The 17,378-nt window shown below is 40.9% G+C and overlaps 2 protein-coding genes across 2 annotated transcripts in view; one reads left to right on the top strand and one right to left on the bottom strand.

The window, feature by feature from the left end:
• capn3b (calpain 3b) overlaps positions 1–4,840 on the bottom strand; it is a 16,750-nt gene extending 11,910 nt beyond the window's left edge. Inside the window, exons 1-5 of the mRNA XM_089022383.1 lie at positions 4,389–4,840; positions 1,826–1,895; positions 1,524–1,642; positions 199–332; positions 1–105 (exon numbers count right to left, since the gene is read on the bottom strand). The exon at positions 1–105 is cut by the window's left edge and continues 64 nt beyond it. Coding sequence (XP_088878509.1) covers positions 1–105; positions 199–332; positions 1,524–1,642; positions 1,826–1,895; positions 4,389–4,703 — 743 coding nt within the window. The 5' untranslated portion in view covers positions 4,704–4,840. The remainder of the gene's footprint in view (positions 106–198; positions 333–1,523; positions 1,643–1,825; positions 1,896–4,388) is intronic.
• A 2,568-nt stretch (positions 4,841–7,408) lies between these two features.
• nrbp1 (nuclear receptor binding protein 1) lies at positions 7,409–16,126 on the top strand. The gene is made up of 18 exons (XM_089022226.1): positions 7,409–7,966; positions 8,134–8,418; positions 8,703–8,825; positions 8,957–9,058; positions 9,154–9,243; positions 9,351–9,391; positions 9,480–9,574; positions 9,658–9,741; positions 9,833–9,891; positions 11,218–11,316; positions 12,181–12,313; positions 12,390–12,480; positions 12,563–12,613; positions 13,125–13,260; positions 13,321–13,374; positions 13,460–13,523; positions 13,594–13,649; positions 14,896–16,126. The coding sequence occupies exons 2-18, from the start codon at positions 8,197–8,199 to the stop codon at positions 14,989–14,991; spliced, it is 1,596 nt and encodes a 531-aa protein (XP_088878352.1). The 5' UTR covers positions 7,409–7,966; positions 8,134–8,196; the 3' UTR covers positions 14,992–16,126.
• The last annotated feature ends 1,252 nt before the right edge of the window (positions 16,127–17,378 follow it).

The raw sequence follows: 17,378 nt of genomic DNA, 5'->3' as shown, positions 1-17,378 counted from the left end.
TTCGGCGCCTCAGACATCTCAAAAAACTCTGTGACTCCTCCTGTGAAGTCCTCCATGGCTTCCAGAGTGTTCCCTCCTCTCAGAGCCTCATAAGAGCCATTCAGCCTGAGATCGGCCCAATGTGACACAAATTGGCAGCTTTGGTTTTTTTTTTTTGAGATTATGTTATTTCAAAGAAAGACAAGCAGGAATTCCTACTTGGCATAGGCTTTTTCCAGAAGAGCGCTCCAGAATTCGTTCTCTCGGAAGGATTTGGTGAACACCAGACGGTTGTTGTAGGTGGGGATGCGGTCGTCAACCACCACGTCGATCCACTCGCCATAACGCCAGAACTGAAGACGGAATACAACAAAGTATTCTTTTTGAGGCACAACGCGGCGAAACAGAAGTACATGGTACTGCATCCAGTCACTTTTTTTTTTGTTGCAGTTCGCAAGGGTTTGTATCCTTTTCTGTGCAAGATGTATGCAAATTGTAAGCAAAACAAATACATACATACATACATACATACATACATACATACATACATACATACATACATACATACATACATACATACATACATACATACATACATACGTACGTGCGCACGTACGCACACACGCACACACACATACATAAACAAATAAATAAAAACAAATAAATACATAAAGAAATACATAAAGAAAGAAATACTGAAACATGAAAACAAATAAATAAATACGTAAATGTATACATAAATACAGACGTGAATAGATACACAAATGAATAAATAAATGAATAAATAAATAAATACATAAATATGCAAACATATAAATACACAAACATATAAATATAGAAATGAATATATTGCTAAAATAAATAAATAAATGAAAATGAAAACATGAAAACATGAAAACAAAAAAATAAATGCACAAATGTATAAATACAGAAGTGAATAGATACACAAATAAATAAATGAATCAATAAATATGACATCCCCATGTGCAATAAGGTTGACATGACTGTACTTCAAAATACTCTACGGCAAAGTCAAGGCCCGCGGGCCAAATCCGGCCCGCCACAAAAAAAATTTAGGCCCGCGAAAGCAAATCAAACTTGTTAAATTCCATGTTGATTGCTAAAATCTGAGCCAAAATTTCATATTTTTGGATGTCAACCACAATAAAAGTCATTATTCTTAACTTCAGATTTGAAAACGAGTTATTCATTAATTTGCTGTGTGCTCTATATGTAATATTTGAAGGGATTTAAACATTCTAATGGGTTCCCCAAATTCATAACGGCCCTCGAGAGGAAACCATAACTACAATGTGGCCCGCGGCAAAAAATGACTTTGACACCCCTGCTCTACGGTATGCCGACCGTGCCGAAGTAGAGCAGTTGTTCAGTTGATTATTGCCACGTACAAAAATAAGGGCATCCGACGTAAAAGCTTGTCCAAAACAAACATGCGAATCAAACCTCTGAAGATGGAGGACACTGATTCACTGTGGCGACCCCTTGAAGGGAAAATCCGAAGGGAAAAGAAGAAGAATAAATACCTGAAAATGAAAAATTCCGGCATAGTTTTCCGTAAAGCTCTGATCCCGAGGAATCACTCTGTAGAGTAGCTTCTCGTTCAAAGTCAGACAGGCGATGGCGGCGAGCAGCCAGCAGTCACCTGTCCATAGCAGATACAAACAGATGTGTCCAGATCAAAAAAGAACATTAATCTAGTAATATGGGCTTTTGCAAAAAAAAAAAAAAAAAAAAAAAAACGACCCTTGCTCTTGAAGAAACTGACAGTAGATTCCGGCATGTGTGACAGTTACGTGCACGTGTGACATATCGTTATTTGCATTACCTAACTCTCCCTGACAGATGTCTGTCCTGCTGGCTCCATTCACAATGAATTCAGGGTTTTCACATATTTCCTGTCATAGAAAAAGAAAAAAAGTGTCATTCAGGTATGAATCATAATGAACTCATTCACTGCCATTCACAAATTTATTCGGGAATTGAAAATATGACGTCGAGCGCCATTTCCGAAATTGTTCGGGTTTTGTTTTTTCATGCATGGGTGCCGATAAAGTGCTGGCCATTGCCTCTGGCAATGTTTTTTTCTTTTCCATAAGGGGGCAGCATTTCCTTTTTTCCCATGTTGGCACAATGTTCCAGCTTCAGCTGTTGTAAAAGTGCTACATAAACCAATATGTATGTATGGCATTGTATTTTGGACAGCCACCCTCATTTCAAGCTCATATAACTCCGGACCGATATCATTTAGGGATTAACTTTTTTTTCTAATGAAAGAAGAGAGTCCAAGGTTTCTAATGCTGTACTTAATGTTTATATAGTCCTAAAACTCATTGTTTGTTTCACGCTGTCAGGTTTGTTTCATCTTAGATTTTACTCCGGGTTTTGTTTTTTACTTTGGGCCTCCTGTTCTGATACTTTTGTTGTTTGAGCTGTTGTTCCTGCTGATTTATTTAATACAATTTGTCAAATAATCCCTGCTCTTCCCTCGTGCCTACTTTTTGGGGTCCACCATCGCCACCTTGCAATGCGTGAGGATTTTGTACAAGTCTCAGGCGGTCCGCGGTATAGCTGTGTTCATGACCAAAATAGTTTTGAAATATGATCTGTATATGCCCATAAATTAGCTACAATTAAACAGTAAATCTGTGTTTACAAATCTAAAAATGACATTTGCTGTGACTGACAAGACTCGGGTGTAGTTCCAGCAACAGATACGCCACCTGGGACCTCTGAACAGCATATTCAGAGGCAAGCAGCTGCGACGGAGTTCCTGTGGTCACCACCTCTCATGTTGTGTTAAATCCAGGCCAGCTCGTAGCTCTTAACTGCCCATATCTCTTATGGATGCCTGGTAGCACTGACTGGAAACAGTCAGCTTGACGCAGTATGCAACGTTATCACATACACATAGGTGCCCATGAATATATTAAAAACATAGCTTAGTCTTTTGAATATCGGACATGGTCTTGAGATAGGATTTTAATTTCTCCAATACCCAGTTGGGGCAGCCAAGTGTAATTAAGGTGAAATATTACACTTTATTAGTGCTATTATTAGTCGCATTAATGCACGTATTGTAGTGTTTATAAGCACTCTCACAGACCGCAATATTCGATACACTTGCACTATCTAATAATATCCAGTGTTAAAAATATATTCTTAAACTCAATATTCATATTCTCACTATCATTACATTGAGCAAATGTACACCCAACGCTGGTCGTTTACACTTCCATATACAGCGATACCTCGGTTTACGAACCCCTTGGCTAACAACTTTTCATTTTACGAATGTTACATTTATGAAAATTTTACCTTGGCATACGAACTTTTTTCGTACACGGAGCTGCCTCCATAAGTGATGTGTCGTTCGCGAACAAGCCCGTTCTTCTAACAACAAAATGGCAGTCCTGTTTTTGTCCTCTATTTCCCGCCCCCAGTCTTCGGTTAAAGCCACGTGATTGGTCAAGAACGCAGCAGTGAGGGGCGTGGTTTAAACATTAAAGAGACAGGCAGACGACAGTGAGAGAGTTTCAACTTTGATAAATCAAAAGGCAGAATGTACACTGCAAGGTTAAAATTCCCATCAATCAAGCTCCACAAATAACCCGCACAAGCCATCTGTACACTTAATGCAAAAAGCTATCAACCCAGCTAAACAGAACACAGTTGATGAGGAACTAGATAAAATTACCACAAAGAAAGCACCTACAAGGGATCATTCCTCAAAATTGTGAAAGAAGGTTACGTTCCTCATCAAGTGTTTAATTCTGAGGAAACCAGCCACTCCATCAAGCCATCAACGGCCATCACAAAGGTGAATAAAACGACTTTATTATACAGTACAGATTATTTTTTTTATTATAATACCACAGCACATTTATTATACATAAAATAAGGTATATTTTGTGTAGTTTTAAGGCTTAGAAAATTAGAAAGTAGAAAATTATGTTTTATGGGGACCTGGGAACGGATTATTCTCATTTTAATAGTTTCCTATGGGAATTAATTTTTGGGATACACACTTTTCGCCTTACACTCTGTCTGGGAACCAATTAAGCTCGTCAGCCAAGGTATTACTGTATACTCGTCAAATATGCTCATGTTAAAAACAATTATCCATCATAAAATGCTATCACGATTAGAAAGGTGGAGGGTGTTGGTGGCGGACCCCGAAAATGCAGGCAGCAGTAAAAAGTAGGATGTATTTGACAAATTGTATGAAATAAACTCAGCAGGAACAAAATCTAAAATAAAGTCATCAGAACAAAAAAGTCCAAAGTAGCAAACAAAACCATGACAAATTGCATGACTTGATAATCCGGACGCCCCTGCAACTGGGTCATGTGTCACTATAATCTCGAGTAATGAAAAGAGCATTCCCTCACCGAGGGTCGTTTCCACACAAACTTCATTGGGGGCTTCTGGTGGCTGTAGAAGAGTGAGGAGTCGCAGGCTGGGAAAAGAGGGTCCTCGAAAAGCACCTTCTTTTTCACATATTTATCTCGCAGCTCCATGAAAGTCTTGAGACGCTTGGCATCCCTGACGGCTTCGTTCCTGCTAAGGATGGCCGAGTAGATGGAGTTTGCTCCCGTTAAAGGGTAGTCAGCCTGGTCGTCGGGCATCTGCAATGCTTCTGTTTCTCTAAGCACTCTCACGTCTGTATCCTCCGCGAGAGGCTGTTTATGATCCAGGTCCTCCATATTCTTTCCACCTATACCTAAAGATAACAGCAAGGGGCAGGGGAGTTCAATCTCAAAATACTTAGCTGTCGTTGAGACAGTGCATCAAAATCAGTCCCAGGAAGTGTCCAATAGAGCTCCGGTGATCTCTTCAAGTTGTAAATCGTGACAGCCAAATAAACTCTTGGGTGCTGGACTTAAATTAAGGCCCCTTACAAGGAGGGGAGGAGGCCATTGGTGGACTGACTCTAAAAATACACACCAGGAGAAACAGACATGGTTGACACAGTATTTCTGAACAATCATTGAACCCCTCAATAATCATACATACTCATCTTTATACCGATGGACAATTGAAATTCTTCACTGAAGCTAACAAGCATATTTTTGGAACATGGAGCCTTTGAATGAACCATCCATTGTACCGTTACTGCATATATGACATAGCATTCTTATTAGTTATTATTGGATTGGATTGGATTGGATATGCCTTTATTAGTCTCACAGTGGAGAAATTTACATTTCACAGCAGCAAAGTGATGAAAGGAATGAAAGTGAATGAAAGAATGAAAATTATGAATTATTTCTAAAATTATTTGTATCATGAAGACGTCCACAATAAAATTATTTCCTTTCCTCATATGCTTTGGTTTCATTTTAATATACTGCATATTTCATCGGACATTTACACCAAAAGGGTAAAACAACTACATTAATTGCCTGATCATGATTTGTAATTGAAGGAACAACCAGATTTGAAGTAGACTGCCTCATTTTCATCGGGATTTCCAAGAGTCTACTTGACGTTTGTATGAAAAGAACTAAAAGCTAGCTAGCTATTTGCTATATTTTTGCTATTTATTAGCTGGCTAGCTAGCTATATGGCTGGTTCGCTAGCTATCTAGCTGGTGAAGGATTATTTCAAATTATCAAAATCAAAAAAGTCAAAGTCAGCTTTGTTGTCAAATATGCTAATAATAATAATAATAATAATAATAATAATAATAATAATTTGTTTCGCTAAGCCTCTGCCATGGTATTTTGCTTTTCTCAATGATATGTCATGACAGTAATGTCATGACAGTAATGTCATGACGGGCGTCTTAAATAATGTCATGATTTGCATCTTCAACAATGTAATGATGTGCATCTTCAATAATGTCATGATGTGTGTCTTCCGCCATATCTACATAGCCTGTATAACCTGATACACAGAGTGAACCAAGTTCATTCTTGGAGCCATCTGTTTACCTTGATACACTGCTTACTAGAGACATTGTGAAGACCGACTGATAAAAGCTAGGAATTGTTTTGGAAGAATGCCGCCTCGGTATCGCGCCATAGTCTTGATACCGTCCTTCTGATGAAATAAATATGTTGTGTGTTCATGGTGTGAACACACTCTTGATCATGCAGCCATTGTCTGTAAATCATGTGTATTCTGCAAATCAACCCTTCGAAGGTACTGTTCATCGACTCCAGCTTTTATTTGGATTACCAAAATACTCATCATCCGATATTAACGAACACGCGGAGGAGAGAAGGCCACTCTCCTCCAACACTGGCTAGCTAGCTGCCTGGCTAGCTGGGAAGCTATCTATCTGTATATCTATTAGCTATATAGCTAGCTAGCTAACTAGCTAGCTATCTATTAGCTATCTATTAGCTATTTAGCTAGCTTTCTATCTATTTGAGTAACTTCCGGGGTGACTGAATGCTGGCGCGTGTGGCTGCCGCTGCGCACACAGGAAAACTGGTCCTGTGACTGTAAAGTGACTTTGAGAGTTTTGAAAGGCGCTGATAAATTTATTTTTATTATTATTAATTATTATTATTATTATTATTATTATTATTAATGTTTGGTATTATTATTGTTATTAGTCTCGCAGTGAGGAAATTTACATTTCACAGCAGCAAAGTGATGAAAGGAATTAAAGTAGAAAAACAAAATACATGAGCAGCTGGAAAGGCAGCCATCTTGAAGTCAAAAGAACAAAAAAACAACTAAATAACAAACACTATGACAACACAAAGACAATATGACATATGACAACACGAAGACACAGAGAGGCATTCATTCTTAAGCACTTTCTGTACCCTCTTTGTTACATGAAGCAGTTCGAGATGAAAGAGGCGTCCAGTGGATCAGGGACTTCATGGTGAATGTGCACGTCGACTACAAGCAAACACGCAGCTGTAGCATCCATTGACGAAAAGATATTGTCTCACATGTTGTTGTTGTTATTATTATTATTATTATTATTATTGTTGTTGTAGTCTTTCCTATGCAGAGTAAAATACATTGGCTGTATTGATGTTTCTACTAAGAGCTGCCTCTTCGGTTCACATTTCAAAAATCAGTTAAAAAAACAATGCTTGAGATAAGTTAGCGATGGTGCGTGTTCTTGCTGTTAAAATTTTGATTAATAAAAAAACGATTATCCAATAAAATGGGGGAATGTTATATATCTGTGGTTGCCAGATCTTATAACAATGCTGTAATCCTGCGTTGAGTCAGTTTTAACACAAAGAAAACACGGTGAATGTTTAGACTGGATAATGTATGATTTCAGGATATTCAAAACAAAATCATGTTGTTAAAGTTATACTTTGATCAAGGAGAACTAAAATTTGTGCGGAACCTTTCTAAGATACTTCATTGTTTTTCCTCCGGATAGTTTAGCTGCGATAAGGGATGCATTGTGAAAGATCTGGCAACCTGAGCCTTGTCGGGTGAAGAGTGAGCTTGAGCTATGCTTGGTGCATCTGGAACTTGTCGCCATCACGTCTAGTTCTGTGTGAAAACTAGCTCCTTTTAGACGTCCAGTATGCCACGTTAATGGACCCATTTACGTGTCTTTTGGGTTTCCAGTAAAAAATTACGATGTCGAATGTTAGTAAATGTGTATAACAGTGTAGTTGTGTCAACCGTGTGTCATTTCCAGGGTTGTCCGGACAGAATAATCTGTCGATTTGCAGCAAGGTTAACCCAAGGAGCGGTTGGCTGCTTTTGATCGCTAACGGTAGTTAGCTTGCGATTCCGATCAGCATTTAAACTGATTTGATCGTGGGATATTGGACTCAGTTACTAAACGTTGACGTGGCTACTCTCACTGACGGTTTTCTCGACTAAACGAAGCTAACCGCAACTTCGCCCAGGAACATAGATCTTTTATCCGCCTTCTCTAGCTAACAAAGCTAAGAAAAAAAAAATCAAGCTTGGTACCGGAGAAGAAAGTCTGTTAAACTGGAGCTGACACCGTCACATATCCGTCCTTTAACACGTATGTATTACATGTTGTATTGTTTTACTCGTGTTTTTCATTTTCTTAAATCGTGGTATTTTCTTTATGGCGCTAAAAGCATTTTGCAATGCCCCAAGCCACTGCTTTACAATCATTCACTCTGTGCAATTGTTGTTCAGGCTAATGATAAAATGATCGATGCATAGGCCTATCGCTGTCCGGCTAATCGTCGCTGCTGTACGGCCGGCCGCTCCTGGTGACCAGCCGACATGTCTGAGGGCTCCGAGAGTAAGCAGGCCCCGGACGCTGTCCAGGAAGCCAAGCCCGAGCCGATGGCCACTACGACCGGTCAAGCCGTGTCGTCCGTGTCTCCCCCCGTGTCCGTGGTGAACCAGCCGGCCGCCACGGAGGACGAGGAGGAAGAAAGCGAGGACGAGTCTGAGATCTTGGAGGAGAGTCCCTGTGGACGTTGGCAAAAACGCAGAGAGGAGGTAAATCGAGATGACAGACCATCCTCTCAAACTATTTTTCTTCACTTTGTACACAAGTAAAAGTAAAGATGTAGGCAAAATAGTACTGTAGTACAACGCACAGACTCTTGGATGTACAAAATTATTATTCTACTGTCAATTGTTCACAATCCTTTTTAGGGCTCGGGGGCGGTGGTTTTTAGTCTATTTGGACAAAATAAGCCTATGAAAATGAGAGGAATCGGTACATTCTTACAACCCACCTCTCTATTACGAGTTACAACATTTGATTGTCCTCCTTGAAGGTGAATCAACGAAATGTCCCCGGCATCGATAACGCCTACTTAGCCATGGACACTGAGGAGGGCGTTGAGGTGGTGTGGAATGAAGTCATGTTCTCAGAAAGGAAAAACTTTAAGTTACAAGAGGTTAGTGGAACTTTTCTCGATTGTGACATTTGTTTGTACCGCAGTATCATGATTGGGGAATACATTCCACCTTGTTTGTCTTTTATTTATTATTATTTTTAAGTGGCACATTTGTTCCTTTTTCTCGACAGGAAAAAGTGAAGGCGGTATTTGACAATTTAATCCAGCTGGAGCATTTGAACATCGTCAAATTCCACAAATACTGGGCTGACGTCAAAGAGAACAGAGCCCGGGTATGACGACGTCACTCACATGAGCATTCTTCACTCGTAGTGTCTTGTCTCATGGCATCCATTATGACTTGTTATTGTCCCACTACACTATTCAGGTCATCTTCATCACAGAGTACATGTCCTCCGGAAGTCTCAAACAGTTTCTGAAAAAGACAAAAAAGAATCACAAGACCATGAATGAAAAGGTACCGAATCCCAACTACATATATACAAGCGTTTATTGCTAAAATTAAAAAAAATCCCATTATTGTTTTACTTCACCAATGATTATTTTGGTGAATATTTGTGTCAGGCTTGGAAGCGCTGGTGCACGCAGATTCTGTCTGCGCTCAGGTAAATCTCTCTATTATCCCTTGTAAAATGATAATTTCTCACGTCTGCGGTTTGCGGTGAACCATTTTTTTTGTGTTTTGCCCGGCAGCTACTTACACTCTTGTGAGCCTCCCATCATCCACGGCAACCTGACCTGCGACACCATCTTCATCCAGCACAACGGCCTCATCAAGATCGGCTCGGGTATACGAGAAAGCAAATCACTGACCGTCAGGGAAAACTCACGCCAAATAACAAAGTTTTCTTTTCATTTCCGTTTCTTCCAGTGGCTCCAGACACGATTAACAACCATGTCAAAACTTGTCGGGAAGAGCAAAAGAGCCTTCATTTTTTTGCTCCAGAATATGGAGGTTAAGAGATTTGCCTTTTTTTACGGCTATTTATTTGGTGAAAATTATAATTAAGCATACTGTTCTCTTTTTTTTTCTCTCCCCTTCTCAGCTGTCGCCACTGTCACCACTGCCGTGGATATTTACTCGTTTGGAATGTGCGCCTTAGAGGTGAGGGTGTCAGACGCTTTTTTGCTGCGGGCCATATTGTAGTTATGGTTTCCTCTTGAGGGGGCCGTTAGGGAATCCATTACAGTATGTTTAAAACCCTCCACATATTACATATAGAGCGCACAACAATTTAATGAAAAACCAGTTTTCAAATTGGTCGTCAAAAATAATGACTTCTGGTGCTTTACATTGGGCTATTTGGAATTTTGGTTCGAACTTAAGCAAACATCATGGCACTTGACAGACTTGATCTTCTTTCGCGGGCCGAGTAAAATGATGTGGCGGGCCAGATTTGGCCCCCGGGCCTTGACTTTGACACCTTAAATGCATCCGTGCCAAGAACGAATTTCTGTTTGTTTTATAGCATTTTTCTGAATGCGTTTAGGGGGTAGCTACCCTGTTTTGTGGCATATAATATTTTTTTTTATTGAACCGCAAAAACATAGCGCAGTTGATAAAGATGAAGTGGATGGCCACAGTGGTTGGTTAGTTTTTTTTTAGAGAGCCTGTTGCACAATCATCCTAAATTCTTATTAAGGGGGAAATGGATTAAAATTAATGATTTGACATGAATGATTTCGGACTTTAGTAAGCAGGATGGAATTTCACGTTTGATTTTCTCTCGTGGGCCGAATAATATAATTTGTTGGGCCCGATTTGGCCCCCGGGCCTTGACTTTGACACCATGAGTTCATCCATGATTTCTGTTTGTTTTAGAGCGTTTTTCTAAACACATTTTGGGGGTAGCAACCCTGTTTTGTGGCATATAATACAATTTTTCATTGAACCACATCAACATAGCGTGGTTGGCAAAGATTAAGTTGATTGCCACAATGGTTGGTTCGTTTTTTTTTTTTTCAGAGCCCGTCACAAAATCGTCCTAAATTCTTATTAAGTGGAAAATGGATTAAAATGAATGATTTGACATGAATGATTTCGGACTTTAGCAAGCATCATAGAAATTCACAAGTTTGATTTGCTTTCGCGGGCCAAGTAAAATGATGTGGCGGGCCATATATGGCCCCCGGGCCTTGACTTTGACACCAGTTTTATTAGGAAACTATTATTTTTGATTATTATGGGTATAATGACTCAAATGTGTGTTCTTTCGCGCATTTGGGGGTGTTTTGTGCACATACAGTGGGCAGTAGTGGCAGACGTAGAAATATTTGTAGCAGGAGTTGGGACAGTAGGCCATGGCGCAGCCGATCTGGGTGGAGCGGCACCAAACGATCTGGAAAAGTCAAGAAACAAATAAAATAAACGTATTGAAGCAAAACAATTGTATTCTTCTGAATGTTCTAACAATTCCTATTCCCGTCTCAGATGGCAGTGTTAGAAATCCAGAGTAATGGAGATTCGTCATATGTTTCCCAAGAAGCCATAAACAGTGCCATTCAGTCCCTCGAGGACCCCCTGCAACGGGTAAGCGATTTTCCTCGATGGGGTCTTTAAGTGAAATACAGCTCCCCCCCTTAAAGGACAACCGACGTCACTTTTTGTTTCCTAACTGACATCAGAAAACTGTTTTATAGCATCTAAAATACCCAAAACACGCAGTATGATATTTTTATTCAAATGCAAAACACCAATAAAAATGACTTAAAGTGTCCAAAATCTGCAAAAAATTGAGCTGCGAATTGGGCATTTTCAGAAAGTCCCGCCCCCAGTTCGTGACGTCACGCCAAGACGTCTTGCATTGCTGGAGAATCAAAACAATGGTTTCAGATTCGGAGAATCCGCTTTCTTGTTACACATCCAGTTATGAATATGATTCAAATAGTTCTGAAGAGGAAAGCATACATGTTTGCGATCGATGAAAGAATTTATTCCGTGCCATTTTGAGGCAACATTGGGGGGAAATGTCTCACCCAAAAAGAGGCAGAAAATGGCCACCGAGCTCCTGTCATGAATGAATCAGCCTGTTTCCACAGGCTGATAAATTCATTAAATGGAGCTTGGACGCCCTCTTCTGGCTCTTTCTGGTGCAACACGAGGTTTTCAGACCAAACAAGCATTGACGTGATGGAAGGACTGCTACAATGTGTCCTTTTTTTCGGTCAGGGTCATTCCTTCAGTGACGTCACGTACGGACTCGTCACCAACTCAAAAACAAGACTTCCGGAATATTCAGCGCGAGTCTTAAAACGTAAAATATAGCTATATGCGGTGGAATCTTTGTAAAATACGCTCAGTAGAAGTCATTTGAAGACATTTTACAAATTATGGACACAACTTGTCCAGAGACGTCGGTTGTCCTTTAAAGATGTCACCTTTTATGTCATCCAGGAATTCATCCAGAAGTGTCTGGAGGTGGACCCGGACAAGCGTCCAACGGCCAGGGAGCTCCTATTTCACCAGGCCTTGTTCGAGGTGCCGCTGCTTAAACTGCTGGCCGCCCATTGCATCGTCAGCCACCAGCGTGAGCGCCGCAAACGCCGTCGTAGAAAAGTCAGCAGCAAACACAGATGTCTTCACGTGGACGTATTTCCCTGTAGATATGATTCCAGAGAACGCGTTAGAGGAGATGACAAAGAACATGGACCCCAACCTGGTGATTGTGGAGCGGAAGGAAGGCATTCAGATGAAGTGAGCTTCAATCGTCGTCGCTTTGTTGAAGACTTGAATTCAACCTGACTGAGTTGTTATTTTTGTTTTCGTCTTTCTTCAGGCTGTCCCAGTTTCCTGCTCTTGAGCTGGACAAATTTCTGGAGGACGTCAGGTAGGGCCATAAATGTTCAATGCAAGTGTGATCAGTTTGTCAGAGACAGCCTTCTTGATTTGAATACCACACCCCTGAACGTCCCATGGTACCAGCACCAACATACATAAACCAACAGAACGTAGACATTTTAATGGGTTGTCTTTCCATGAACTGATAGATGAGTAACCTGGATAATGAGCTCTTCCCGTGAACGAGTTTACCAAGTCCTAAATTCTGCCCTAGGCCAGATCTCCTACATGAGGATGACAGTTTAACAAGCTGTGTCTGTTCTTAGTGCACAAGAAATCATTGTGCATTGTCGTCACACGTGTTCAGCCAACTAAGCATACAACAGGAGGAAACTTTTACCTCTATTCTGACTATTCCCTATCAAACGTTCAGAACATTTCATATTGTAAACGTCTCGTCTAAAATAATCAACATGTCAACAAAATATCTCAATCGAAACCAAGGCATAGTATTTGATTGACGACCGCAATTTGAAATTGTTGTTCTCGCCCGGTGACAGGAACGGAATCTATCCCTTGACGGCGTTTGGGATTCCGTGTCCGCAACAACCTCAGCAGGAAGCGGTCAAGTCGCCCATCGTTCCGCCCTCTGTCAAAACGCCCACCCCAGAACCCGCAGAACTCGAGACCAGGAAGGTGAGAACTTGCAGCTAAACGCTCGCCTAAGCCCTTGCTCACCACGACGGTCGTCCGCAGGTGCTTCAAATGCAGTGCAACATCGAGCCCGTGGATGAAGGCGCCAAGCATCACGTGAGGCGACTCATCGATGCTTCACACGCACGCAAATACACATGCGAGTGATTTCAAGCTCTAAACTCAACGTTTCCATCCGTAGCTCACTTTGCTGCTCAAACTTGAGGACAAACTCAACCGACATTTGAGCTGCGACCTGTTACCAAGTACGTTTTTGCGATCGCCGAACCGGGTGGCCATCTCTCAACGGAGCTTATTGTGTGATTTTTGGTTTAGATGAGAACGTGCAAGAGTTGGCTGTGGAACTCGTTCAGCTCGGCTTCATCAGTGAGGTAAGCGACCGACCCAATGCAGTTTGTGCGTTTTGTTCTTTAACTCATTCACCGCCAGACTATGTCCAAAAATGTGTCCACTCCAGTGCCAGGGTTTTTGTCATTTTCACTCAAATTGCAGGACCCACAGAATGTTGAGTTTTAGCACTACATCAATATTCAATTCAGCATAAGAAATTTTAGGCTCTTTTATTTTGTCAGAAAAAAAGGAGTTAATTCCTAAATTAATGGGTCTGGAGTTATCTGAGCTTGAAATGGGGGCGTCTTGTACAAAATACAATATAATATATAAATATTGATTTATATAACGCTTTAACAGCAGCTGGAGCTGTAACAAAGCGCTAACATTGACAAAAGGCAAACGCTGCCCCCTTGCGGAAGGAAAAAACATTGCCAGAGGTCTGACCAGCGCTTTATTGGAAGTCCCCGAAAAAAAACACCTAAAACTGAATACATTCTGGGATCGAAGAAAAGGTTTCTTCAGGCGTTATCTGTACTTCTTTGAAGGTGTTGGATGCTTCGCTCCTCATCCGAAGAGCTTCGTCAATGAACTAAAGTTGTGCTGGTAACCCTGGTCCTATATATATCCCTAATGGACAGAGGTGGCTGTGCCAGACCTCTGCTCTGGTAGCTCCCTGCTCTAAGGTCGGGGGAGCAGTGGACCACTCCCTGAAAGCCAATCTGATTACTTCTATTGTTCTACCCCTGGCTCTGGTTTCACCTCATTAGCCAATCTGATTACCCCTATAGTTCTATCCCTGGCCCTGGAGTCACTTCATTAGCCAATCTGACTATCTCCATTGGTCTATCCCTGGCGCTGGTTTCACCTCATTTGCATGCCTAAGCCTACGTGGAATCGGCCTAAGAAGTCTGTTGTAAGCACGGTCAATATTAAACCTTAAACAAATGAGTCGGGAATGGCGCTGCACATCATGCTTTGAAATTTCGGAAATGGCAGTGAATGAGTTAAGAAACACTTTGGAGCTCAATCATTTTACCTTGAATGGAAACTTACCCCTGCCATGTTTTGAAGTCTTGAGCACGACGCACACCAGCTACAACATGCACAATCCGAGCTCCAAAAGTATTAGAACGGCAAGGTTGCTTCATTAGCTTCTGTTGTGTTCATCAGTCGAGCTTAAATTTCACATGATTTACATTTAGATGCGATTGAAAAAAAAAAAAAATCACCTTATTTCCATCCGGCGACATTTTCCTAAAGTGTCCGGTGATGTTTTGCTTCCAGGGCGATCAGCCTCGTCTCGCGTGCGTTCTCGAAGAGGCCTTCTCCAAGTTCTACAGCCGCAACGGTTCCCTCAACCCCGTGACGGTCTCCTCGTAGCGGAGGACCCTCACCCCCAAGACCCCCCTTCTCTCTTTCCACATCTCGGCTGCCGTCTCCTTCCTCCTTCTTGTACACAGAGGAGGAAAGCCTTGTTCTCGACTGCGCCTTCGCGCTGCAGTCTTTATGTTCTGATCGGACAAAGCTGCCACTAAGTGGTTTTCTCTTTCTCTGTCTCTTTTTTTTTGTTAATTATTTTGTTCTTCTCTCCCAACCAGTACAGCCATTAAGCCTCATTGCAACAAGAAAAAACATTACAATCTGGCTTGTTTCTTTAACTTAAGTCATGAAATGTTTAGCTGCGTGAAAGCGGTCTTTTTTTCTTTCATCAGTATTAAAACTGTATTTTTAACATTTTTACTGTCTAATGCCCCTTCACCTCCACATTACTTAAGTGTTACATCTGCTTGTCGCCTATTTAAACTTGGCGGGCTGCTTTGCTGTCAACTTCATGACAATTTTTTTCGTCATGCAATTCAAAAACAGCCCGACTATTTGTGTTTGATTAATTCACTTGCAGCAATGTTGTGGTCGTTGCTTGTTCTGAATGTAAACTTCGACCCACTCCTATTTTCATGCCATTTTCTGAACAATCAAAAATTCCTCCTAATTTATTAAGCAAAATTCTTTCCAAATTTATTCCGGCCCATATAGGAAAATGGTTCTCCAGTGCTGTTATATGAATTCACGCTGTTACTAGCTCCACAAGCTTCCTGCCTTGTGATCAAGTCTGTGAAGTTGGCATTTGTTTTTACACGAGAGGCTGCTTTCCATCAATGTGAACTTTTTTTTTTTACACTCGTGTCTGTTTGCTTTGCTCGTCGATGAGAATTAACATGAGCAAATTTTGGTCAAGTCTGTAAACTACAGTAAAGTCTCGTTATATCGATATCGGTTATATCGATAGTACTGCTTATTACGATACTATTTCTATGAACGCAAGGAGAAAATTTACATGCCGCAGAATGGGATATATCGATAGTCCAGTTATATCAATATAACGAGACTTTACTGTATTTCCAATATCTGTGGCTGTGAAAAGTTGGCTTCTACGAAAGTGGCACAGTTTGCACTTTTTCTCCGTTTATTTAGCAATTTTGAGTGAAAATGTCCCGCAGTCTCCCCCCCCCCAAAACACACATGCAACATTTGCGAAAAGGCCATCGTAGGGGATTATTTGTATTGCCTTTGTGCTCCACACTAATCACTCTTTCTGCTATCTGTTGGTTTGCCCTCTTTTCACTTCTGAAAAATAAAAAAAATATTAATCAGCAGTTACCTTGCTCCAGTGTGTTCCTTTGAAATCATAATGGGAAGCTGATGTTTTATTTTGGAGGGAGAGTTCTGGATAATGTGGTTTTAAAATTAGTGAAAAGTGTCCCCAGTTTTGGGGAAAACTACTTTAAAGGGCAACCAACGTCACTTTTTTTTTTTAACTGACATCAGAAAAACGTTTCATAGCATCTAAAATACCCAAAACACGCAGTATGATATTTTAGTCAGATGCAAAACACCAATAAAAATGACAAAGTGTCCAAAATCTGCAAAAAAATGAGCTGCGAATTGGGCATTTTCAGAAAGTCCCGCCCTTAGTTCGTGACATCACGCCAAGACTTGCATTGCTGGAGAATAAAAATAATGGCCTCAGATTCGGAGAAGATGCTTTCTTGTTACACATCCAGTTATGAATATGATTCAAATAGTTCTGAAGGAAAGCATACATGTTTGCAATCGATAAAATAATTTATTCCGTGTCATTTTGAGGCAAACGGGAGGGGGGAATGTCTCACCCAAAAAGAGGCAAGAAAATGGCCACCGAGCTGTGAGGAATAAATCAGCCCATTTCCACAGGCTGATAAATTCCTTCCATGGAGCTTGGACTCCCTCTGCTGGCGGCTTTTGGGTGTAAAACAAGGTTTTCAAAAAAACAGTACAGCAAAATACATTGACGTGATGGAAAGACGCTACAATGCGTCTTTTTTACGGTCAGGAGGCGGTCCTTTTCTGACGTCACGTACGGACTCGTCACCAACTCAAAAACAAGACTTCCTGAATGTTCAGCGCCAGTCTTAAAACGTAAAATATAGCTATATGCGGCGGAATCTTATTAAAATACGTCCAGTAGAAGTCATTTGAAGCCATTTTACAAATTATGGACACAACTTGTCCGGAGACGTCGGTTGTCCTTTAAAGGACAACCGACAACCATTTTTTTTGTTTCCTAACTGACATCAGAAAAATGTTTTATAGCGTCTAAAATACCCAAAACACGCAGGCAGATATTTTTAGGCAATGCAAAACACAAATAAAAATGAGTTTTAAAGTGTCCCAAAACTGCCACAAAATGAGCTCGAAACTGGGGAGATTCAGAAAGTTCCGCCCCCTTC

This window comes from Hippocampus bargibanti, linkage group LG19 (genome assembly GCF_051943395.1).
Source record: "Hippocampus bargibanti isolate YZ-2025 linkage group LG19, ASM5194339v1, whole genome shotgun sequence".
In the NCBI taxonomy this organism is placed as follows: domain Eukaryota; kingdom Metazoa; phylum Chordata; class Actinopteri; order Syngnathiformes; family Syngnathidae; genus Hippocampus; species Hippocampus bargibanti.
This window is presented reverse-complemented; position numbering and strand designations above follow the sequence as displayed.

Coding starts and splice junctions, on each gene's coding strand:
- nrbp1 (XM_089022226.1), top strand. CDS start 8,197: ATGTCTGAGGGCTCCGAGAGTAAGCAGGCCCCGGACGCTGTCCAGGAA. Junction 9,244..9,350: donor ACAAGACCATGAATGAAAAG/GTACCGAATCCC, acceptor TATTTGTGTCAG/GCTTGGAAGCGCTGGTGCAC. Junction 13,375..13,459: donor ATGAAGGCGCCAAGCATCAC/GTGAGGCGACTC, acceptor TTCCATCCGTAG/CTCACTTTGCTGCTCAAACT.